We start from the raw sequence: 23733 nt of genomic DNA, 5'->3' as shown, positions 1-23733 counted from the left end.
AACATAAACAATGTACAAGATAAAAATACACAAAGGGAATAAAATAAGTGAAACATTACTAAAGATATAAAAAACACAGAAGGAATAAAAACTAAGGTAAAATGTGCACGTTTGATAGTGCAGTGACATTTACTTTCATTTACGCCCATCATTTGATTTATATGACAACATGACATTTAATCTGTTATTTATGGTGTGTTTTCCAAATCCCTCCAGAACCTTGTGGTTCCTTTTATAAACCCCGGGAACACGTCACTCACCGGACCACCAGCAGATACTGGACGGTATAATATATGTGAACACATCTGCAGGACCACTGCGGCGATCTCACATGGTGCACAGAGATAACACACAGGATTGGGGAAAAAAGGGGATTGCATTGGAAATGAAAGGGGAGGAAGGTTTTTTTGTGTGTGTTTGGGGATGGAGAAGCCAATTTGCATTAGTCTTGAAGGTCATTTTCTCCAGCAGAAGGTTGTGATTGGTTCAAGCGTCTTGTATGTTCCTTGCGCATAACAGTTGTGCAACATATAACTTTATTCCAGGCGTAATTCAGAGCTCCATGTAATGTGTGATGCGTGTGCATATGTGTGAGTGTCCCGTAATAGAATTATCTGTGCAGAGAGGTGACGTTGGAAGACTGGCATCTGTTTGTTTGGGAGACACTTGAGAAGCTGTGAAGTGACTGGAAAGGCTGCTTGGCACCATCAAGGCTCATCCAACTGTGTGTGTGTGTGTGTGTGTGTGTGTGTGTGTGTGTGTGTGTGTGTGTGTGTGTGTGTGTGTGTGTGTGTGTGTGTGTGTGTGTGTGTGTGTGTGTGTGTGTGTGTGTGTGTGTGTGTGTGTGTGTGTGTGTGTGTGTGTGTGTGTGTGTGTGTGTGTGTGTGCATATTCAGGAGAAACAGAAGGCCCTTTCACACAGCACGTTACAGGTGGGAACGTTGCAGCAATCTAACGCCTCGCCCTTCAGTAGTGCAGATATTCATGGTCTAAATGTATTAAATAAAAGGTATTATTACATCCAAGGGTTGTTTGAGGACATTTATGGACTCGTGACCTCAAAAATCGAAAGGTGATTGAAGGAGCAAAGACCTCTCTCAAATAAGTGTAAATCCCTGCACACACACTTATGTAAAAATAGTCTTCCTCCACCCACTCGTACACCGTGTCCAACTTCACCATATCTCACTTGTATGTTTACTCAAGCTCAGGAGTGTAGTTGTACTCCTCGGTGTGTCTAACAGGAACAATCTCACACCTGTAAATGTGTGTGTGTGTGTGTGTGTGTGTGTGTGTGTGTGTGTGAGTGGGAGAGTGAGAGAACGGGGGCTTCAACAACAGTGAGTTGTGTTTTTTGTTTGTGAAGTGAATGATACGGTGTCTCATTCCTCCCCTTGATGACGCATGATAGGACCCCAGTGAAAAGGCAGAGTCATTGCGTGTGTGTGCGTGTGTGTGTGTGTGTGTGTGTGTGAGGCAGAGAGAGAATGTGTGTGTGCTCTCCAGAGGACGCCTGCTACTCGTTTGTTTGCCTCCGCTCAGGAGTCGGGAACCTCCTCAGATGATTTGGAACGAAGGAGCCATGACGGCATCGCGTTATTCACAAACTTGCTCTTTTTTGGCAGCAGATTTCCTCAAAGGGAACTAACAAACCCCCCAAAAAGCCTCTAGCGGGCCGTTTGTTGGGTGGGTGTCCAGGGATACGGCCTTGGGGTTCCTATGGGGCCGTTCCTCCGGCAGATGCCCGGTTGCCGTGGCACCGATCACACACAGGAAGCAGCGAGATGGGACCTTCCCTTCAGTTGTTGTTTGCTGCTGCTGTTTCCCGGCCTAATCTGTTCCCTATCGCTGCTATTTGAAACATCTCATCTACTGAGATGTCTTTGTCTTGTCTTGGATGATGCATTTCTCTAATTATCCTCTGAGCAAAAGGGTCCGAGACACTCCATTTCAGCCCAGGGATCAAGATGATCCCTTTTTACAATCGGCACTTCCGTGACCCCGAAGAGACGCACCAGATGGGCAAATTGATTTACGGTGTTTGTTTCTGCTGCGTCGGGCTACTTTTATATCTGTGTCCTTGTCTGTCTCGGCTTAACCCGCCACCAAAGACTCTCATAATTCACACAGCTGTTCTTCACTTGAATTGAAAGTTTGTTTCATGATAGTTCTATCCTGGTAAATAATAAAAGCTTTGCAAACATCACTCATTGAATGACTAAGGAAATCAGTGCAGATAAGACGGACTGTAAAGCTGTTTAATGAGACCGATGCAAGGTAACAAATCAGATAATCATTACTCCTCCAATGGTGCACACAGTTGATGCAGGTTCTGGTACTACTGTAATGAGACGAAAAGAAATATGTCATTTCAGAAAACAGGGATGCACCGATCCTACGTTACTGGTACCGATGCCTTGGCTTTGGGTTCCGAACCGATGTTTAATTATTGAGCTGTATTGCAAATCCTTTCATGGGTAAGGCAACATCCGGCTTGACAAACGTTGCTTTCCTCACTTTGTCAAATAAAATACACCAAACAGACACATGGATATAAATGTACTTAATTGGGATTTATTAAAAGTATGCTACGCAATACCAGACAGTTGTCACTGATAACCGATCCGGTAAGTCGATCAAAATCACCCTCCTGTTACCAGATCTACTAATGTCATTTACCATTGAGGTCCATTTGACCCCAGCGATTTAAACACCCACAAAATGATAATTGGAATTGTATGTGTTAGGAATTTGTAGGATCCTGTATGTTGGCTACCTAAATAGCGTATTAAATAACAATAAAAAGATCCTCCCCCTTCACCCCCTTAAACATCTGGGAATACCTGTTAAACTCGTTCTGCCACATGTGCTGACCTGCAGGCAGCCATTTTAGAAGTACTGTCACATGACCTCACCAGGATGTCCAATATGTGTCACTTACTGAATCAAGGGTTAGAAATCAAGGATAAAGCTGTTTAAGGAACTTTTCAGTATTTTTGCATCCTTATTGGTTAAGATCAATATGTTCTGCTTTGGTTCTCCTGACCGATCAATAACCGGCGAGGAAACTCTCTCCTGTCTGGAGTAGGAGAGGCCGATTGGAGAAAATATGTGGCACCGTGGAAAAATAGCACGCAGCAAACAGGAAATGCAGTGTGAAAGAAACGCGTGACGCTTTTCCCCGTGTGTCTCTGCACAAACCGGAGCGTATCAAATCGGTTAAAAGAATAATTTTTCCATGTGGTGTCATTTAATCTTTAATTTAAGCATTTTGTGGGGCTACATTTAAATTCCAATGTCCTTGGCAACAGCACGGCAGGCAAGGCTGATAAGCCTGTTTGAATTGAGATTTCACACAGTGGGATTGACTTTTAGTGGGGCGGGGATAGAGAAGGAGGAGGGGGGGGGAGGAACATACATGTGCCTAATAATGAAATCATAAAATCAAGCATAGATGGAACAAGGTCGGGGAGATTAATAGAAGGCATTTTAACAAGGTAGAAACAAGGGCAGCGAGAGATAGAGGGAGGCCCACAGTGGAGGAAGAGGAGGAGGAGGAGGAGGCGGTCCTTCTACCAGCTGCAGCCTATCACGGGGCAGAAGGCGGGGCTCGGCAGTCAGGGAGGGGGGAGCTGAGCAGCAGCAAACACAGAGAGGAAAAAACGGAGCATGCAGGAGCAGCAGGGAGAAGTGTGAAGGTAGAGGTGTAGGTGGACCGAGCGCTGCAGTGCCACCGGGTCCGCGATGCCGTCAGAGGCACAACTCGCCCTCCTCTCGTCGGGGGGCTACGTCATGTGATGGAGCTGCGGTGCACAGATTTATTACCGCGGACGCAGCCGGTGCAGATAGAAGTTCACCTTGAGCTGGAGTCCCAACAGTGTCACTGTGGACCCCCGGGATTACAAGAGGCGCCCGTTGATCCCCGAGACCAAGATGAACAGAGGTTCAAGCGGATCCCACCACCTGCGGAACCGAGAGTGGCCACAGAGTCTTTAACTTTTTGGATTACCCGCGGAGAACGTCTGAACTGAGCGTGCAGGGCCGGGTATCAAACAGAGAACCTCGACCGCCGTCTCCAAACACCAGACGCCACACAGAACCAAGACCGTGACGCCCCCGCTGCTCACACTGGATCCCCGCAAAGCCACGGCCAGGCAGGTCCTGCAGCCCAGGGACCCTGGAGCAGGCCTGACCTTGGACCGCCTGTCACCGGAACCCCTCCTGGCCCCGGCGGAGACGTCCGGCGTGTCTCAGGCCGGCAGACGGTTCCACAACAAAAAGGCCGGCATCCGCGCCGCCGTGATCCTCATCGGACTCCTGCACAAGTCTCGCAAGGCCAAAGAGAAGAGGGAGAGAGAGAGGGAGGAGAGCGAAGGGTGGGTGAAGTTGGTCCCGTTGTGTCTTCTGATGCGCCGGGCATGCTGGGTAGAAAACGAAACGGCTTAGGGGGCTCGCGGAGGGTCTGCAGTTTACTGTGCAAAACTTTCTCTGCCTGTGGTGTCGTTGTTATTTTAAGGGCACGGGGCGCTGTGTTCTCTTTACACTTCAATACATCTGGATGTGCAGTTTCATCATAAGTCCTGCTTTTGTTAGAGTGTCTGTCAGAGAGAGAGAAAGAGAGAGAGAGAGAGAGAGAGCGAGCGGTATTGAGGATTGAACGTGAATAGAGGTCTCATCTGAGTGCTTTTGAAGAGCAAACAAGAGGGACTGAGCGAGCAGGGACGCGGTGTGGAGAGCGAGGAACGTTGGAAAAAGAATGGAAGTGTTGGAAGAGCGAGACGTTGGCAATGAAAGGGAAAAGGGTATAGAGCAAACATCACCCACTCATCTATTGGCGTCTTGCTGTGTCAGGTTCTGAACAGGTTTTGTTGGACACTTGTTGATGCCTGTAATGCTGATGGAACTGTGAAATTACTTGAGCAAAAGGGCAGTGGGAACACGGGTTTGTGGGTAGAGAAAAGAAGACAGCTGCCGGCGTGAATGCGCCTGCTGAAAAAAACATATAATTGGAATAAAAATCAAGTAATCCAAGCAGGTTTTGATAAATTCGTCATGGACGATGACGGCGAAGAGGAAAAGCCTTACAAAGTGTTCAGCAATCTCTTTAAGGCCCTTCAGACGGATCTCCGTAATGACCATATTGATCCTTTTTAAAGAAGGCCGCCTCACTTCGTCAGGAACTGACCCTCCAAACGCACCTGTGAGGGTCCTCTCGGGTCCGTCATCCTGCTGGTAGTACCACCTCAGATGAGTGCATGTTAATACGACCCCTGGGAAAAATCACACCTGGTTACAAACAGTGTTTGAGGTTGGCAGGGTCGAGACCGCCGACCCCCTTCCCCCGGGGAGCTAACATTAGCAGCCATGCACGGACAGTTGAATTGGGGAGACCGGGTTTGAGTTTTGGAGTGTGTGTACGTGTGCGTGTGTGAACATCTGATACGCAGCACCGAGTCCACTTTGCTGCTCTTTTCTAATAGCCTGCACTGAAACAAGCTACATTGAAATACATTGTAACTCACTTTGCAAAAGCTGCTAAGTTTCTCTGACCTCTGGGTATTTATGTCCGTTCGTGTGTATTATTAATAGATAGTGTCAAATTAAAACTCCGGGCGGTGAAGCCGGATAAGCGACCGCACAAATCGGAAAACAACGGTCCTGCGGGGGCCGCGCGGGTTCATTGTGCGACAGCTGGTTTGTGGTGATTTGATTATTTTCCCACTGAAACGATAACGACCTGTAATATCACCGCATCCTGAAGTCTTGGTTTGTCTAATGAACAGAAACCTTCGTTATTGTAGTTCATAGGACTGACTCAGCGGATGTTGTGCCTTTTAACCCAATGAGGTGATGCACCGCACTCTGCAGCTCACTGATTCTCCAGCGTTTCTGAGCCCGGGGGCCGAATATAAACTTGAAGCTAACGGTGTTAGCGAGGGGAGGGGTGGTCAGCCGGGGCCCCCGACCCTTTTTATGTTCCCCGGGGCCCTTTTTAGATGATTAACTCAGCCGTGGCTGGAGGCCATTACCTCTGTAAAAGCAACAGTGCAGCGTTGTCACACAGATGCTCACAAATACACACTTTTATTAGCGTGTTTTTCCACATGATTTCTGGTTTTGATTCTGCCGTGTTTCCCGTGGACACAATGTGTTCGTGTGTGGTCGGCGACGGACATTTTGAAGGTGTCGTTCTCCAAGTCGCGGTTGTCGTGAGCTTGATTGCAGTCTTTTAGGACTATTAGACCCCTCCCCCGTTGTGGCAAGGTGTTTCATGTTCTTAACGCAGGCTTCTCTAACAATGAACACAGGGAGTGAAGTGAAATACAAAAGGACTACAACATGAGGGGGGACACTTTGACTGCTATGAGTAAAACTGTTTTAGGGGTGTTTTACACAATCTGACATGGTGGCAGGGAAGCTTCTTAGTCCACAGCGTTCCATTCACACTACACACAAACCTACAGGACTGCAATCTTCGCTTTTTGTGCGTATCTTGTGCGTATTCTCACTTTTAATCTCCGCTGATGGAGCGATAACTTGCTGCGTGTTCGCCCTCCATTAGGTTGAACGGCATGAGTTCCGCTGATTGTATCTCAACGTTTATATTACCCTGCGTGCATTAATGTCGGGCCACTTATCTGCAGCTGCAGTCCGGTTTTGTCCGTGTGTGTGTGTGCGCTTGTGTAAGAGATGTTTGTATCATGAGTAGTGTTAAGGCAGTTCACAACGAGGGCCCGAGCGGGTTAAGGTTACGTCTCTCTCTTGGTTTGTGCTGTTTGTGTGTGTGAGAGACAGACTCATTTATGATGCCAGTGTTTTTTTGCGAGCTAATCCATAATCCCAGCATGGGGCTTTCTGTTCACACACTGTTGGCCCCTTTTAAGAATCAAAAGCTTTTTATATCACAACGTACCATCTATTAAGATGGATCGCTGTGTCACATGTGTTTTGAGGGATCATGAGACAACCCTTTTAAATTGTCAGAAATGCACACAGTCTGACCTTGAAACTGACTTTGCTTCTTTGACTTGGGTTTTGTTTTCCGTCAGTTAAAGACTCAAAGAAAACCCTTCTCAAGGGAAACACCTCCAAATTGCCCCTTTTCAGATGGCAATTTTCATATACAGTTAACTTGGGTATCAATGAGCAAAGGACGCGAGGATTCAGACCGTCAAATATGTCACATTTGACGGTGCTCAGAAGCACTTACAGCTAAATATTTTAATCAAACAACCTGTATTTTAAATACATTTTATTGACCAAAGTAGTTGGACTGTACCTCATATCTGCTAGTTAGCTTAGCTTAGCTTTGCACAGAAAGTTTGTAATGTCACGACGTGGCTCAGACAGACATGACCGAATGAGGGAGACGCAGGCAGTTAACCAATGAGAATACATTTATGCAGCGATTTAGCAGGACAATCAACACATGGTGGGAACGAGGCACAGAGTGATCAGGCGGGGGGCAGGTTGCCAGGAAGGTGGAGCTTTACACCGGAGCACCGGGGCCAGGTGTCTCAAGTTAGCAATCCTGGGAACCTGCCATCAAAGAGACACACAAGAAATACAGCAAGGAACCGTCACCCCCCCCGCCCCCCCATAAGAACTGGGTACGGTAGGGAATCCCAATACCAAACCCCAATTTCCAAGTGCTCCCTTACTAAAACAAACTCAAAAATACCACCCAGTGGCTGAAAAACCAAAAACACAACATACGTTACCAAACGTCCCTGTCAATAGCCCGCTATCTGTCGTCCCAGGCTCCCACTGGCGCAACCGGGGCACCCTGGAAGCAATCTAAACTTCGACTGAAACACCGGTTCCGAAGCCATCCTAGCACGTGTCGCCACGCCTGGTTTCAGCTTCACCCTGGAACAAATCACAATGGAGCATTACTTCATGCACAGGAACCAACATGGCCTTTAAATTTATACCACGAACAGTGACAAAGCCACCTGTATCAGACTCACTAGACCAGGGTAGCACTCCAGTCCGAATAAAGGAGTGAAAAACCATTGTGTTCCTCAAAATTGTCACTGGCACCTTCCTCTCACTTCCTACCATAGACTCAAAAGCGTCGTGGATAAATTCCCGGTAGGCATCCAACCTTCCAGCACTGGAGTCTCGTACTCGCCAGCCCAGACCCTCCGGAGCAACGGCTGGAGGAAGACGTGCAACTAACCCAACACCCTTCGTCTGAGAACCATACACAGCATGACTAGGTCGAAATTTCACCAAAGGACAGTCGACTTTCCAATGTCCTTCGTTTGCGACAATTACTACAAATCTGCTCCGTACTGCACAAACTACCAATGGCTCCATCCAGAAGAGTTCCACCCTACCTTCCCAATGACTCGTTACCCTCAGCAGCACCCATGATATCACAGCCACCCACCTTGGGCTCACCAAACCCACCTCTGTGAGTCAGCACGTAATCATCATCGTCCCCTCGACGTGGTCCCGAGAGACAAGACTCTCTAACCCGCGGTCACGGCAACACTAATCAAATAATAAACAGGGCGGAACCCAAAGGGGCAACGCCCCCCAAGACCAGACTAACAACCCAAGTGTCGCTGTACAACCCTATCTATATTCCAAAACATAACCAGAACCTCTCCCAACGACCCACAAACCACTGGATCCAGGGAAACCCCACTCACCCAATACCGCAAAATGGATCAACACCGATCCCGGGCGAGCCCCCAACTGTCACGACCTGGCTCAGATAGCCATGACCGAATGAGGGAGACGCAGGCAGTCAACCAAAGAGAATACATTTATCCAGCGATTTAGCAGGACAATCAACACACGGTGGCAACGAGGCACAGAGTGATCAGGCGGGGCACGTCGCCAGGAAGGTGGAGCTTTAAACCGGCGCACCGGGGCAACGCGTCTCCTGTTAGCAATCCTGGGAACCTGCCGTTAAAGAGACACACACAAGAAATACAGCCGGGAATCGTCACAGTAATGATCCAAAAAGAAAGTTAATGATCTTTAATTAGCTTTAGAGGTGTGTTCCGGGTGTTAACTGACTTGTTCAGGAATCAAGAAACATTTATTACCAAAATATGCCACACATACAAAGAATTTGACTTGCCGGTTGGTGCGTAACCGGTGTTCACCGCCTCGCTTTAAATCCCTATTCAGATCCTCGCCTTCTATATGTATTACTTAAAAGAACACAAATCAAAGCTGAGACCAGCCACGTGATAAAATGATGATTCGGTTGTTAGTGAGCGGGATGAGGTGTCTGTGTAATGGCTCGTCAGGTCTCTCAACCTGCTTAATGTAGCGAAAACGAAGGGCACGTGTATCGATTTTAGAAAGTCGTCCTCCGCTGCTGAAATGAAAAGGAGAGCAGATCGAGCTGGTCGGCCACGACAAATATCTTTTTGCCACAGTTTTGGACAAAAAAAACTTTTTTTAAATCAATTGAGATTCTCAACAAAATGAAGCATATTCTTTGGATGAACGTTTCAGACCGCTCTTCTTTTGTGATGATGTTGACAGGTCATAGATTGTCCGGTACACCGAGTTTGAGCTCTTGCCTTTCGGGTCATTGCCAGAGAAGGAAAATGCATGAAAGTTTTCTTTGAGTGGAGGAACATTTGATATTTTTGAACACGGAAAACTGTGCGCACACCAGCTGACCTGCTTCCTCTACTGAGAGCCTCAAATCTCATGTTCTCTCGGTTTTCTCATCATTTCATCGTTGTTTTAATAATCTATTGCGGTTTCACGGGTTTGTGTGGTTTTCCCAGTTGTCTGATTCATTTTGTTTTGGTGTTTTAAACCCTCCATGCATATTATATTTCCCTTTGGAGCAGACAGAGACATTTTGATTTCACGCAAGTATCTCAGCAGTCGTCCCCAAAGAGAAAATCTCATCAAACACCAGTCAGTACTCTATTAAATATCTTGTTTTGAGGGTCCTTAATAAGGATGAGGAGTTGTGCAGCGTCTGTGGGGCACAACAACAGGAGTCGTTTTCTCAAACATTATCAAAACACTCTCGAATTTGGCTGAGAAATCCCACCTCGGGACTCGAGCTCGAGGTTAATTTAGGAAACTATAAATTCGAGCGAGGACGTGTAGCTCAGTCAGACGGTGTGGTCGATCCCGTTGCTGGCGTATGATGCATTATAATCGATGTGATTGCTCGATGGTTCTCTTTGCAGACACGATGTGATCGTTGAGCGTCTGGGGAGTAAATCACATGTTCCTGCGATGCTCGACAACCTGCATAAACAGCAGCGTTGGTCGGCATGTAAATCTATGGTATGTTGGTGTTTGAGCCATTTCTGGTGTTTCGTTGTTGTAGCATTGTTGCATTGGAGATGCGATCAACAGCGAGCTTTAGGGTCTGTAGCGCGTCATTAGCTCAGCATCATTCAGCGTTTTTGCAAGTCTTGCATTTGTTTACCTTTAAGAGCTCTCCTCGGGGTTGAAATCCTTTGAGAAGGACCTTTCTCTTTATAGAATGCTGTCTTACCTCTTGGGGTCACAATTCTTGGAATTGGAGGACAAGGGATACAGCATTTTGCGAGGAGCAACTCTTTGTACTAGCGATCTTTCACGGATACATCCCCAGGAATTGAAATGGTTCCACTCTGAGTGCCGTCTCCCTTCCAATGGCGAGGTATATGCTTTTCAAACAAGCACACAAAACGAAAGGTGAACCTCTCTCTGGTAAATCGACCGGCTCCGGATTAAAGCCTCACACACACACACACACCTTCCAGTTGGGCTAATGGCGCTTTTGTTAGCGTGTCCTGCAGTAGCCGCGTGGTTAAGGAAACGTTCCGGGCCTGACCAACTGAGAAAATAAATGACACCGGCAGCTGGCGGCAGCTAAAAGCCATTCCTCCGACACACAGACTCATCTGTGACGCTGCAGCCGGCCGGGCAGCCGTCCAGAAGAGGGGAAATGACCCTCACCCGTGCACACAATTCCAAGAACCTCTGCTGCTTCTACTTCTGATGTGAGGCTGCACATTGATCCAATCTAATTTATTGACAAATGGGCAAACTGGCTTTCAGAGGGAACATCTGGTGGCGCTGTGGCTGCAACCGACCGGCTTCTGTTGGTGCGGCTGTCGAGCTCAGTGTTCTCATTTATGGTGCTTTTTGAAATGTTGGGAAGGGTTTTTTCTTTACATCCAGCGAAAGGACAACTGTGCGTAACGTGCAGATTCTATTCCATGTTGCTCTAAATAATGAAGCAAATTAACACACACTTTGCTGTTGGTTTTTTAGTTTTGCAAGGAAAGGGAGATATCCGAAGCGTGACGGACATGTTGTGTCCGGTTACGGTTGCTAAGCAGTGATTGGACCATATCTGTTGGTGAAGAGGAGCTCAGCTTCCCAATCTCACACTCCCAATTCTCCTTTCCTGTCAATTAATTTAAATCGTTCTGCAGTTTTCGAGACACTTTCCTTTTTTCCAGCTCACCCTTTTTCCTAAAAAAATGTTTTGTCGTTTTTTGTCACTGACAGAAAAAACCTCACGAGGCCGAGCCGATGTTTTTTCAAAGTCTCCCTTCTTGCTATTCCTGACCACCTTACACAGTTTTTCCTCGTGCTGTCCCTCCCCTCCTCTGTCTGTTTAACACAACCGCTTTTTATTCTCTGACTCACTCAGGTTTCCATTCCCCCGTCTCCCCCGTCTCCTCCCCCCCCGCCCCATGTTTTTTCCTCTCTACCCTCAATTACCCCCTCGTTTTAAACCACCTCTTGTGAGTTTCACTCCTTTTGTGATTGGCAGCTGCGGGGGACCTCTAGCATAGTATCACGTACACACACACACACACACACACACACACACACAGACATGCACGCGTTTTAACTGTTTGTACAAACATGTGTGTGACAGTTAGCCTTGTCTTTGGGTGTAATGGATGAGATGGCATTGTCTCTAACAAGTGTCCAGAGACCCAGCCGAGACGGCCCTATTTACCCAGCTCCGCACAGGGGGCTGAGGGGGGCTATTTTTAGTCTGCCGAGATTCATTTATTCTCTATCTTTATACCTTTCACTGCTGCCTTCTCTCCTTAAACAATCTGCCTGACATTCACTCGTTGTGCGCCTGTCCCCCTCCGTCTTTTCATCCCTTTCCCTTTTTCCCTCGGACCTTTCTGCCCGCGATGTTATCAGTGGTGGAGATGGTTGAGAAGAGAAGCATTCAATGTCATCTGAGAGACACTTAACCCGATTTTCTCCTTTGGCTCAAACCAAGGAGACAGAGCGAGATTGGGCAGTGATAAAAATAAAAAAAAAAGCAACCATCCCAGAAGATGAATAGGATCAGGTTGGATTTATGGCATATCCCGTGATGTGATGGAGAGCGGTGAAGCCAGGGCACTATGTTTGGCGCTGCAATGCAGTACTGTGCCAAAGGACAAAGAATCCTCTGCTGGTTTGTCCAATGCCACAAAAATATTCATGTGCTTGGTCATTACCAAGGTTAATAATGGAATAACGCGCTCGTCCGCTCACTTACAATCAGCAACACGTTTGTTTGCATTGGAAAACAATGAAAGAGAGTGTAGCATCTTCCCATGGAAACCTCTGAATAACATCCAGGAGATAAACATGTGCTGCTAGATAGCCTGTTGGTGTAAGTGGTTAAAAAGAAAACGTATTCGACACCTCAACTGTACTTTTTCTACATTTTGTTGATTAAATAGTCTAGCTGTTGATGCAACTACTCGTGCTGGAAGGTCTACTATCCCCCTTGAGGAGTGTGATTACCTCCATAAAGCACAAACTTTCGGAGACAAACATTACTCAGCCGGTGGCCTTTATCCGTCTCCCTGTTGTTGGGAAGTGCGCGCAGGTAAATGCCTATCAAAGGGTTCTTGGCCGCATTTGTGCAGAGAAGCACAAAACAACACTGACATTTCAAAGGTGAGGCGAAAAGCTGCATGTGACCTTTCAGTAGCTTGGAAGGCTTTCTTCCTGCGTAAGGATGTAAATCCAGTGTCAGAGACGCAGCGAGTTTCGGAGAAGCTGGTCATTTAGCCATTTTGTGATCCAATAAATTGGCTTATGTTACAGTGAACCACCAGATTGCCGTCCAGGCACACAAACTGTAAACTGTAATTAACCTTGTTTCCTGGGAAGGAACCAAATAACACACACACATAGTTTCCTTGGGTGGGGCCCCGTGTGCCTGGAGAGGGCGAGACCTTCAATGGTGTCGTTTTAGTCCGACACTTCGGATTAATCACAGAAATAATAGAGCGGGGAGGAGCTTCATGTCTGCACTGTATCGACCGGGCCGATTGGGGAGCCGACACGCTGCTCCGCTCTCCCTCTTAGTGATAATGAGTGTTTCGGAGTGTGTAACTGCAAAGTCTTATTGCCTGTCACCTCCGTATCTATTCATATATCAGCGAGTGGGGGGGGGTGTGGGGGGCGAGGCCCGGCGTTCCCGCAGGAAACAGCCGGTGACTCGCGGTGCAGTTGCCTCCTAATTATTGCGCCTCTGACCTCTGTGCATATCTGCACATATCTGGGATGACGGTGCTCCCCTGCTGACTGACACACGCATCCATTTCTTACCTCTAAATGTGGAGTGGACTTGTGTGACAGGGATATGCTGGTGGAGAGGAGGAGGGAGGACTAAGTGAGTTAATGCCTAGAGAGCATTGAGAGAGGCAATGCACTTTATAATGTAAAAGATACAATGTCCGGTCTGGAAATGGTTGTTTTCATCTAGCAAGTTAAACCCTTTAGTTAAACATAAAGGCTTCAAAATCATGGTCATTATTCTCATAATCGATTGATCAAAAGTTCAGGGAGCATCCGAGTCGGTACAATTCCTCCCGAGAGGAGCATGAATGTCTGTGTCAAACTGTACGGCGATCCATGCAATAGTTCTCTTGTTCATGGTTGCAAATCTAAACCGAACTTTCAGGACCTTCTTTAAAATGCTGTAACTTAATTAACGTAAATGACAGGCGTCATCTTTCCTCCGCGCATCCTGTCGCGTCGGCCCCTTAATGTGCTTATCGGGGCTGCGACTGTCATGTCGAATATTTAACGTCGCGGAGGACATGTTTTTTTTTTTTAATCAACAGTCCACTTTAATATGCGTCAGGATCGACGGGTCCTACCAGCCTTCATCTCCACACAACAGTCATCCACCGTCTCCAATTACCGCTGCATTTAACTCCATTAGAGAAACCATCAGACATTCTAATGACCAATTGGCATGAGAGTCGGGCTCCTCCTCGGGTTTCGTGACAAACAAATCAGACCCAACCGGGCACAGGAGTGCGCAGTGAGGCCCTCGGGGGAGAGGATTCACAGCACCCTGTTTCTATCCCCTCATCGCCCTCCCTGTGATCGGCCCGTCATGTGGGGACGGGTGGAGGCGATGCTCCTCCGCTCACTCTCTCGCTGCTCTTATCTCATCTCCAGGGTGTGATCAATACGCGAAAGAACGCAGACGCATCTCTCTGCCGCTCACCCACGCGCACACACACACACACACACACACACACACAACGCACACATTACCGGCGTCATTAGATAAACACGGCGACTGTGTAGATGTAATTACTGTTGAATCAACGATAATTAGTTGCAGAAAAATGCGAGCGTGATTACAGACATGTGGGAGGAAGGTACATGTTGTACCAGTTTGGACGTAGATGTGGAGCACAATCTGCCCCATTTCTGTCTCCCAGATTTACAACCACTTAATCGTAGCTGGAGGTGACGGAGGCTCGAGCTACGGCGCACTTAATTCAATCGATCGGGGGGGAAACTCATCCGACAGCTGCAGTTTTGCCAAATATCCTCTAAAGATCATGATTTTTTTTTTAGAGGTGACTTCCCTGTTCTTGGCACAGCGCCGAGCCAGAAAAAAGGGTCCCTTGGACCGGCACAGCTGCTGCATGCCCCCCTGCAGCCACTCTCTGGCTGTAATGGTGCACTTGCCACATATTGCTGGTATCGCTCGCTTCAGAGCCGGAGGTTTGAATGCGATTTTGACCTTGTGATTTTATTTGACAGGACAAGCGCTCGTTTCCAGAATGCAAACATGGAGCGTATCAACGGAATAGAACTGATAAAAAAAAACAAAAAACGTTTAATCAAAGCTGGGCAAATAATCCATTAAGTCAGAGTTGAAATGAATCGCCCCGGGGCTGAAAAACAGTCTTTTAGTGTTATCATGCCTCGCATCCATCTCTAGTCGGCCTTGTGGCCGCCATCTTTGTTTACCTGTGTGAACACATGCAAGGAAGCTACAATCCAGCACCCCCTTATTTAAAAAAAATATACATTGCTACGTTAGCCGTCAATATTTTGTGTTGGAGGTGCTGAATAAACACATTTCCTCGAGATGCCGGGCTGTCATTTCATGAAGCTATAAAAAGACCCTCTTTAAAGCGCCTTGTTCGGACTCACTTCCACCACCTGTTCCTTCAAAATTGTTTCTCTGATTCCTGCGGTCCCGGTGGGTGAGTCCCCCTTCTCCTCTTTCCCTCTGTCTCTGGCGGACGAAGGCAAACTGCCTCTGCAAACGGCACCTTTCTGTTTGTGCGAGCGAGACTTGAGTCCTCGATTAGGGGACAGCTGTAGAGGCACCAAGCAGGGGGTCTCCCCCGAGGACAGAGGTCTTAACGAGCTTTTCCTTTTCACACGTCAGCAGTGGAAGAGACACAGCGTTCTTACTGCAGTGCCGGCCGCCGTTCCTTTCGTCTTTTGCGAACCCTCCTAGTGGGCCGTGGCTCAAGATGCTCATTCAAACCGGTCCACGTGCGGCCACCTCGGGCGAAGCATATGTTGAGCTCACGGGGGGACGGGGACGCGGGGGTGGGTTGTGTGAAAGCTCGACCTGTGGAGGGAGCCAGTAAATGCCTGGCTTTTCCATGGGTCTGAAGACCTCTGGTGGTGCTCGTGTTACCTCTTTTGTGAGCCTTTCCGGTCCCTCTGCCACTCGACGAGGCTACTTGAGAGGATGGGGAACGAGCCATTAAGGTTCCAGCTAATGAAAGGAATTAAGAGGCACATTAACGACACATTTATTGAAACCCCACGGCTGGTTTACTTTTACTTTAGAGAGGACGTGTGCATTGAATCTGTCATGCCAAATGGACTCGGGCTATAAGAAATAAAACCTGAGGATGGTGGAGAAAAAGGGTCTCAAGTGTTTTCTGCAGCTCCAAGAAAAGGTTCAGAGAAGGTTTAGTTCACCTGGGTTCTGTTGTTCCTCTTCTTTTCTTGGTAAACCCTCTTGATGTGGATCGTGCACAGGTGTCCATCACCACAACAAGTAAACCAGTACCACATCTGAACATTTTGCAATGATAAACCACCCGGTTTTATCCAAATGGTTGAGCCCATCTTCTGTGGTCTCCGAGTGACGGGTCAACCTTTCACATCTGGGACCATTAAGGTGCACGCTTGCATCTGAGTTTGCTGCACAGGGGGCAGATGAGGCTTCGTGCACCAAATGACTGCTCTTAAAGTCTCCTTGACGGCCGCCGGGACTCAGAGCACAGAGAGCAAATGAAAAACAGCAGAGACGCAGACACAGGCTCTCTGGCTCACTTATTTTTGTGTGTTGTAAAGAGCTACGACAGGATTAGAGTTTCTCTCTGACAAAACTTATGACTAATAGCTAATAAATTCAATCAGAGTGGAAATAATGGCCTGAGATGGCCTTCATCCGCAATATGAAAGGGAGGGACAGTTCAGCCTGCCCTCTAACCAAATTACCTTTTAAAGTCTAATTTGACATTGAAATGAGGACCGGTGACCTTTTTGTAAACTTTCGGAACACTTCAGTGAACATAAATCCTGCTTACTCCTCACTTTGACCTCCTCTCCTCCAGGAAACAGGAGCTGCTGCACATTTCCAACGTCCCTCTGGGAGAATGCCCCCCCTCGCCGCCCCGCACTGCGCCGCCCAACATGAAGGTAGGAAACACACACGTGAATGTGGGGACATACGCATTCTTTTTTTTTACAAAATCCATCTTTTGTGATCATCGTCACGGTGAAATCCTTTTAGTATGCAGAGCTGTTTGAGACAATGACAAGACTGCAGCGTAAGCAACCTAAAAGGTTCAAACTTCAGCCGAAGCTGTGACTCTGCAAATTGAAAAAGATACCAGAGCAAAACTAAACTAGACATTAATACAAACTAAATACATCAAACTGGGAGGAATCATCTTTCTCAGGTGTTACTGACATTCTATTTGTATTACTAGCAGATTGCAAGGTGTATTTCTGTTCATCTCTCGCACTGCACTGCACTATACGCAGCTGAATCCTCATGCATTTTTCTCGAGCGTGATCGAAGAGAGGATGCGTTTTGCAGGGCGACAGATGAGCAGCGTGATTTACACGGAACGGATGACGACTTCTGCAGGAGAGAGACACTTTGTGCAGGATGTCACCTTGAACTAAGCCATCATTATTGAATCTGCCGACACAGGGGGAGATTACAGGAAGGAGAGGAAGAGAAAGGCAAACCTTGCTCATGGTCAGACTGATTATCTAAAAATGTCCCAGACAGGAATAAAACCCTGATATGCAAAAGAAAAGATGTGAGAGAAATATAACTGCAAAGGCAAAGACATGAAATTGTCTCTAGTTTAGTTCATCCTTCATCCGCAACCCACAATTCAGCTGTGTGATGTGATGTGATGTGCGGTCAAATATTCATCATCAGTCACACTGGTAAAGAAGTTACAATGGTTCCAATTTCCTGTGATCAAATCCCACATCGGATCCATCAAAAGATGATGCAGCGCTGGCTGCGTTGTGACTGAGAGGAGAAAGACTTTAGAGCAAACATAAGCTGTATTTTAAAAGCATCTTAGTGAAAAACTTAAGCCAGTGTTGCCAAATATTTATTCCAATGAAAGCAGCTTACAACCCAAAAAGGCTTTTTCACAAACTGCCCTCCTTCTTCTCAGATTGGTAAGTACACGTTTTATAGCTTTAACTGATTTACAACCCAAAACGGGATTTTAAAAATAGGCTTTTCTAATTTCCTTGCATTTTTATCAGCTGGACAATGCACTCCTCATAAATACGGAATGATTCGCCCCTGATTGCACCGGCTGTGTTGTTGCTACGCAGCGCACTTATTGACATTACTGCTTCCAGCGCGGTGGCCATAGAGACGAACTCCCATATGACAGGACACAGACTGCAGCGTGTTACTGGGGACATTCCATCTTTCCTTCGCTCTCTGTAAAGCTTTCGTGCATACTCGGTAAACATATGCAGTAGTTGATTACATTATTCACACCCCAATTAAACGTCATTTAATGCGTGTGTGTATTCGGTTGACACACCCACACTGGAATAACTTGTTCTGTGTTCGCATATCACTCAGTTTGCTTCGGGACTTGACTTTCCTGTTCAGGCTTCACAGAGGTTAAACACACGTGAATGCCTGTGTGGAAGAGACACCAGAGGGTTGACATGGTTTAGCAGCTAATGTGAAGGTAGGTCTGCGTTTTGACTAAAAGAAACAACCTGACCGGGATTCATTGGAAAAAGCCGGCACGGGGGGGGGGGGGGAACAATTCCACCCTTTTTAACTTTTACTGTTTAATGTCGTGTTTACAGCAGATTCACACCCACGTGTGAAGCGCTTCACCACAGCGTTTGGTAGCCTGGAGACGGGACCAAACAGCGTGGAGCGATCAGACAGACGTCGGCCAGCTGCCTGACAGAGCTGCGCTATAAAGATGCCACGGGGGCTTTTTTTTTCTTTCTCGCTGTGCCTCCGATAGCGGCAGAGCTATGCTGCCGGCTCGGGCTCGCCCTTCCGCCGGCCCGCCCGTCACCCCGGTTTGACCCCACAGAAGGAGTCGCGTTGTGCGCAGCAGAGGGGAGTCCGTGCATGTGCGGCCTCGTTGGCTCAGGTGCAGGTGTTCTGAACAAGAAGGGAACCGCACTCGGCCAGAAGACAACAAGCGGCGAGAATGCGAGCGTGATACCTGTGGTTTTCACGCCCGTCGGACAAAAGAGTTTTTAAGGCACAAAAGGATCTCGTTCTCACTTAATTCCTTTTTTTTTTTTTCCCGAGCTGTGCTTCGCTAGAGGTAAATCCTGTGAAATCCCTTTAGTCCCGATGAGACACGGAGCCATGAGTGACTTCTCCTCATTGCCGGCGATGAGCCGATGATTGTCCATGTCTTCACATGATTATGTGTGAATTCTAGCATCCTCCCTGTCTGTGATGTGCCGTGGCGGGTTGCCATGGGAGATGGGGAAATGCAGATGTGGCTGCTGCGCTGGAGGGAGATCACAGAGAGGGAGGAAAAGTGAGACAGAGACAGAAAAGGTGGCGGCATCAGCATCACAGAAAGGACAGAATAGAAAGACGGCGAGTGAGGTGTGTGGGGGGGGGGGGGGGGGGGAATTAGCATAATGAGACACTGGGATAAAAGGGACTGAACAAAGTGCGAGGACGGAAATCACAGACACCCGGACACCCTGTTTTAGATTGACGGCGGGACACATGGGTGTCTTTTGTCTGGTCACTGCGGGAGGATGAGGACGATGATTGAACTCGCTGTGGACGCTGCGGGAGGACAAGCTGCATTAAGGCCTCTCTGAAAACCGCCGTGGTCTCCTCTCGATTGATTCAAAGAAAAGAAAAGATCAGGCTGCGGTGAGGAGGGGGGCCGGGGGGCCGGGGGGGGGGGGGGGGGGGGGCTGCGATCATTGATGTCTCCCTCCTATGAGGTCCTTTCACTTGTCATGACCCGGCTCGAAGGGGATGACAAACACGGGAGAGACACAATGCAAAGGTGATTTCCAAATATATTTATTTAAGTAAAGTAACTAATCCAAAAGTAAAACAACTATGAGGTGTGTACGTCAGTAGTTTCAGTCATGTCAGTGTGGGTGCTTGATCATGTCGGAGGAATGTTGTGAACCTAAATTAAACGTCAAAAGACACAAAACAAAGGTGCGGACGCTGGCCAGGGAAAACCAGCGACCCTGGCAGGCAGGAACCATGAGCTCTTATACTGCCAGAACGCCCCAGCTGCTCCCAATCCAGTTGATGGCATTACCTCTGGGAAAGACAGTGACGTCATGACATGAGCCAATAGGCAGGGCCGTCACACCCCCCCCCATAAGATCGGTGTCCCAAAGGGAACACCGACACACTACAACAAATAAAGCAGGACTAGTCCCCCTAGAAAAACACTAAAACGAAACTTAAACAATGCTAATAAAAAATAAGCAACTGACCAGAAAAACAAAAATAACCGAATTACTACAAAAAATTTATAAACAAGAAACCCATCACCCTGCCCATGTTCCGCCCCTTCCCCACCTGTCCTCAGCAACTCTGGTACCTGAGAAGCAATTTAAGACAACAGGCACAGCAAGAACAAGTCACGAGCAACATGAAATGGCATAACTCAAATGTAGACCTCCCTTTTCCGAAATACTAATTCAAGGCAACGGAGCACGTGACAACGCATCTGCAATTGTATTATCGGACCCTTTGATATGCCGAATGTCAAGATCATATCCCTGCAGAAACAGAGCCCATCTCATCAATCTCTGATTCGGACATCGCAATGAACGAAGAAAGGTCAGAGGATTATGATCTGTATACACAACAAGTGGTGCACAACCCCCCACATACACTTCAAAATGTTGCAACGCCCAAACCAACGCTAATGCTTCCTTCTCGATAACAGAATAATTAAACTGGTAACCATTGAATTTCCTAGAAAAGAAGCTCACTGGTCTCATTACCCCCTGGTCATCTCCTTGCATCAAGACGGCGCCTGCTCCCACCTGGCTGGCATCAACCTGGAGAAAAAAGGTCCGATCAAAACGCGGTGCTGCCAGAACAGGAGAAGAGCATAGCACAGTTTTAACTTTATCAAAGGCCTGTTGACACTCCACAGACCACACAAACTTTACTCTGGTCTTCAGCAGCTCAGTAAGAGGAAACACCACAGTGGAAAAATTTCTACAAAAAATCCTATAGTATCCCACCAGACCCAGAAACCGCTGCAGCTCTTTTTTGGTGGTGGGCCGTGGAAATTTTTCGATGGCCATAACCTTAACCTGGACTGGGGCTACACGACCTTGCCCAACTACCCGCCCCAGATAAGTAACAGTGGCCCTAGCAAACTCGCACTTTGCTAAATTAATGGTGAGTCGCGCTTCTTCCAAGCGCTCAAACAGCGCCCGAATGCGCTGCAAATGGGAGTGCCACGTGTCACTATAAATCACCAGATCATCCAAATAAACCGAACATCCCTCCAGCCCGGACACAACTCTGTTCATTAATCGCTGGAACGTAGCGGGAGCGTTTCTTAGTCCGAATGGCATGACAGTATACGAATACAGACCCGTTGGTGTAATAAATGCCGAGATCTCCTGAGCCCGCTTGGACAGAGGTACCTGCCAATATCCCTTGAGCAGATCAAATTTACTCACAAACTTGGCGGCACCAACACTGTCAACACAGTCCTCCATTCGCGGCAAAGGGAAAGAATCTGGCTTTGTAACCGAATTTACCTTTCTCATATCTGTACAAAACCGCGGCGTTTTATCCTGCTTCGGTACCAAAATACACGGAGATGCCCAACTGGCATTGGACGGTACAGCAATATTGTTTTCGACCATGTATTTTACTTCAGAGTCCAGATGTTGACGCTTCTCTGGTGACATACGATAGAAACGTTGTTTTATCGGCTGTGCATCTCCCACCTCAATATCGTGCTCCACCCAATCGGTGCGCGAAGGGACATCGCCGAACAGACAGGGAAACTTGCGCACCAAATTAGTGAGCTCACAACGTTTAGACTCCGGTAAATGAGAGAGCAGCCTATCCAAGTTACTCAGAGATTCTGAATTTTTTAAGCGACCACACAGCAGACTGTCATCCGGCTCAGGCACCCCATCCTCATGTATCAGAGCCATTGAACCCACGGCCAGAGCTGGACAAACCCCTTCCTCGGTCTGTCCTGACCCCATACCACGGCTGTAAAACGGTTTCAACAAATTCACGTGACAAAGCTGTTTGGACTTCCTCCGCCCCGGTGTCGCAATAAAGTAGTTCAAATCCGTGATTTTCTCAATTACCGTATATGGACCAGTGTACTTGGCCTGGAAGGGCGAACCTACAATAGGCATCAATGCCAGGACTTGGTCCCCCGGACTGAACTCGCGCCGCTCTGTATGGCGGTCATAATTCCCCTTCATTTTGCTCTGAGACATTTGCAATTTATCGCGTGCTCTACCACCTGCCACGAACAATCGATGCCGAAACCCGTTCACAAAATCGATCAAGTTCTTGGGCGGCTCAGCATCGACCCAATCATCTTTTAACACCGCCAAAGGGCCCCGCACCACATGCCCAAAAACTAGGTCATTTGGACTGAAACCAGTGCCCTCTTGTACGGCCTCCCTCGCAGCCAACATAAGCCATGGGAGCCCCTCTTCCCAGTCTCGATCCAGCTCAGTGCAATAAGCACGCAGGAGAGATTTGAGAGTCTGATGAAATCTCTCCAACGCACCCTGACTCTGCGCATGATAAGCAGATGACTGATTGTGTTTGATGCGCAAACATTTCAACACTTGACCAAACATATGAGAGGAAAAATTTGACCCTTGGTCACTTTGGATAATCTTCGGGATACCGAAAACCGAAATAAACTGAGTCAGAGCCCGCACCACTGCTTTAGTTGTAATGGACCTTAGCGGGTATGCAGCCGGATACCTGGTACTTTGGCACATCACTGTCAATAAATACTTACTGCCAGATTTAGCACACGGCAACGGGCCGACGCAGTCCACAATCAAATATTCAAAAGGTTGGCTTATGGCAGGGATCGGTTGTAGAGGAGCAGACTTCACACGCTGATTTGGTTTTCCCGTCAATTGACACACCTGACATGTTTTAATATATACAGCAACATCTCTTTTCACGCGCGGCCAAAAGAAATGTTTCAAGATGTTTAGATATGTCTTCCTGACCCCAAAATGCCCACTCTCGTCGTGCGCTATTTTAAGCACCAAAGGACGAAATTTAGCCGGCACGACCAACTGGAAAATAGCATCCCCTACACAGTCACTATTCACCCCAATCCATTTCCTAAACAGCAGGCCGTTGCGCAGAAAATAGCCGCTGGCTGCACTTTTTATCTCCGCAGCCGACAACACACGTTCGAACAATTCTTTTAGGGAGAGATCACCGATTTGCTCCTGCAACAACTCGCTCTGTGGCACCGACAGTGGAAAATTGGACAAGGACAGAGTCTCAAAATCCGCATCACCACGCTCCTCATCGGTTAACCCAGGCTCAGCCTTACTCATTGCGCGTGTAACCACACAGGCTGGAAAATCCTCAGGTATCTCAATGGAGCTACAGTCAGGCGTAGTACTAACTGGACAGTGTGTAACAACAGGTGCGGGAGGAACATCATCCCAGATGCGGCCGCCAGCCAAGCCATTTCCCAAAATGAACTGAACCCCCTCGATAGGAAACGCCGGCCGCACTCCCACAGCTACCTCCCCCTGTATTAGCTCACAATCCAGAACCACCCTATGCACAGGCACAGGTAACACAGTCAACCCCATCCCCCGACTGAGGATACGGTCCCCGCTGTCAGTTTCTACGGACAACGGCAGGACGGACTCGATCATATAGGAATCATATGCCCCCGTGTCCCTCAATATCGTAACCGGGACTTTAACATCGCTACCCCCAAGCGACACAAAACC

The 23733-nt window shown here is 47.8% G+C and overlaps 1 protein-coding gene across 14 annotated transcripts in view; it reads left to right on the top strand.

The window, feature by feature from the left end:
* The window catches only part of rap1gap2a (RAP1 GTPase activating protein 2a), a 66072-nt gene that overhangs the window by 26410 nt on the left and 15929 nt on the right, over positions 1–23733 (top strand). For 7 of the 14 annotated variants that reach the window (XM_040172518.2, XM_078107919.1, XM_040172508.2 and 4 more), the window contains one exon: positions 16848–16932. In XM_040172518.2, the coding sequence (XP_040028452.2) occupies positions 16848–16932 (85 nt within the window). Of the gene's footprint in view, positions 1–3615; positions 4377–16847; positions 16933–18381; positions 18474–19546; positions 19649–23733 lie in introns of those variants that run through there. The other 7 variants (XM_040172543.2, XM_078107943.1, XM_040172573.2 and 4 more) reach the window with 6 other exon arrangements.

This window comes from Gasterosteus aculeatus, chromosome 1 (genome assembly GCF_964276395.1).
Source record: "Gasterosteus aculeatus chromosome 1, fGasAcu3.hap1.1, whole genome shotgun sequence".
In the NCBI taxonomy this organism is placed as follows: domain Eukaryota; kingdom Metazoa; phylum Chordata; class Actinopteri; order Perciformes; family Gasterosteidae; genus Gasterosteus; species Gasterosteus aculeatus.
The sequence above is the reverse complement of the archived record's forward strand: the minus strand, read 5'-3'. Positions and strand labels throughout refer to the sequence as shown.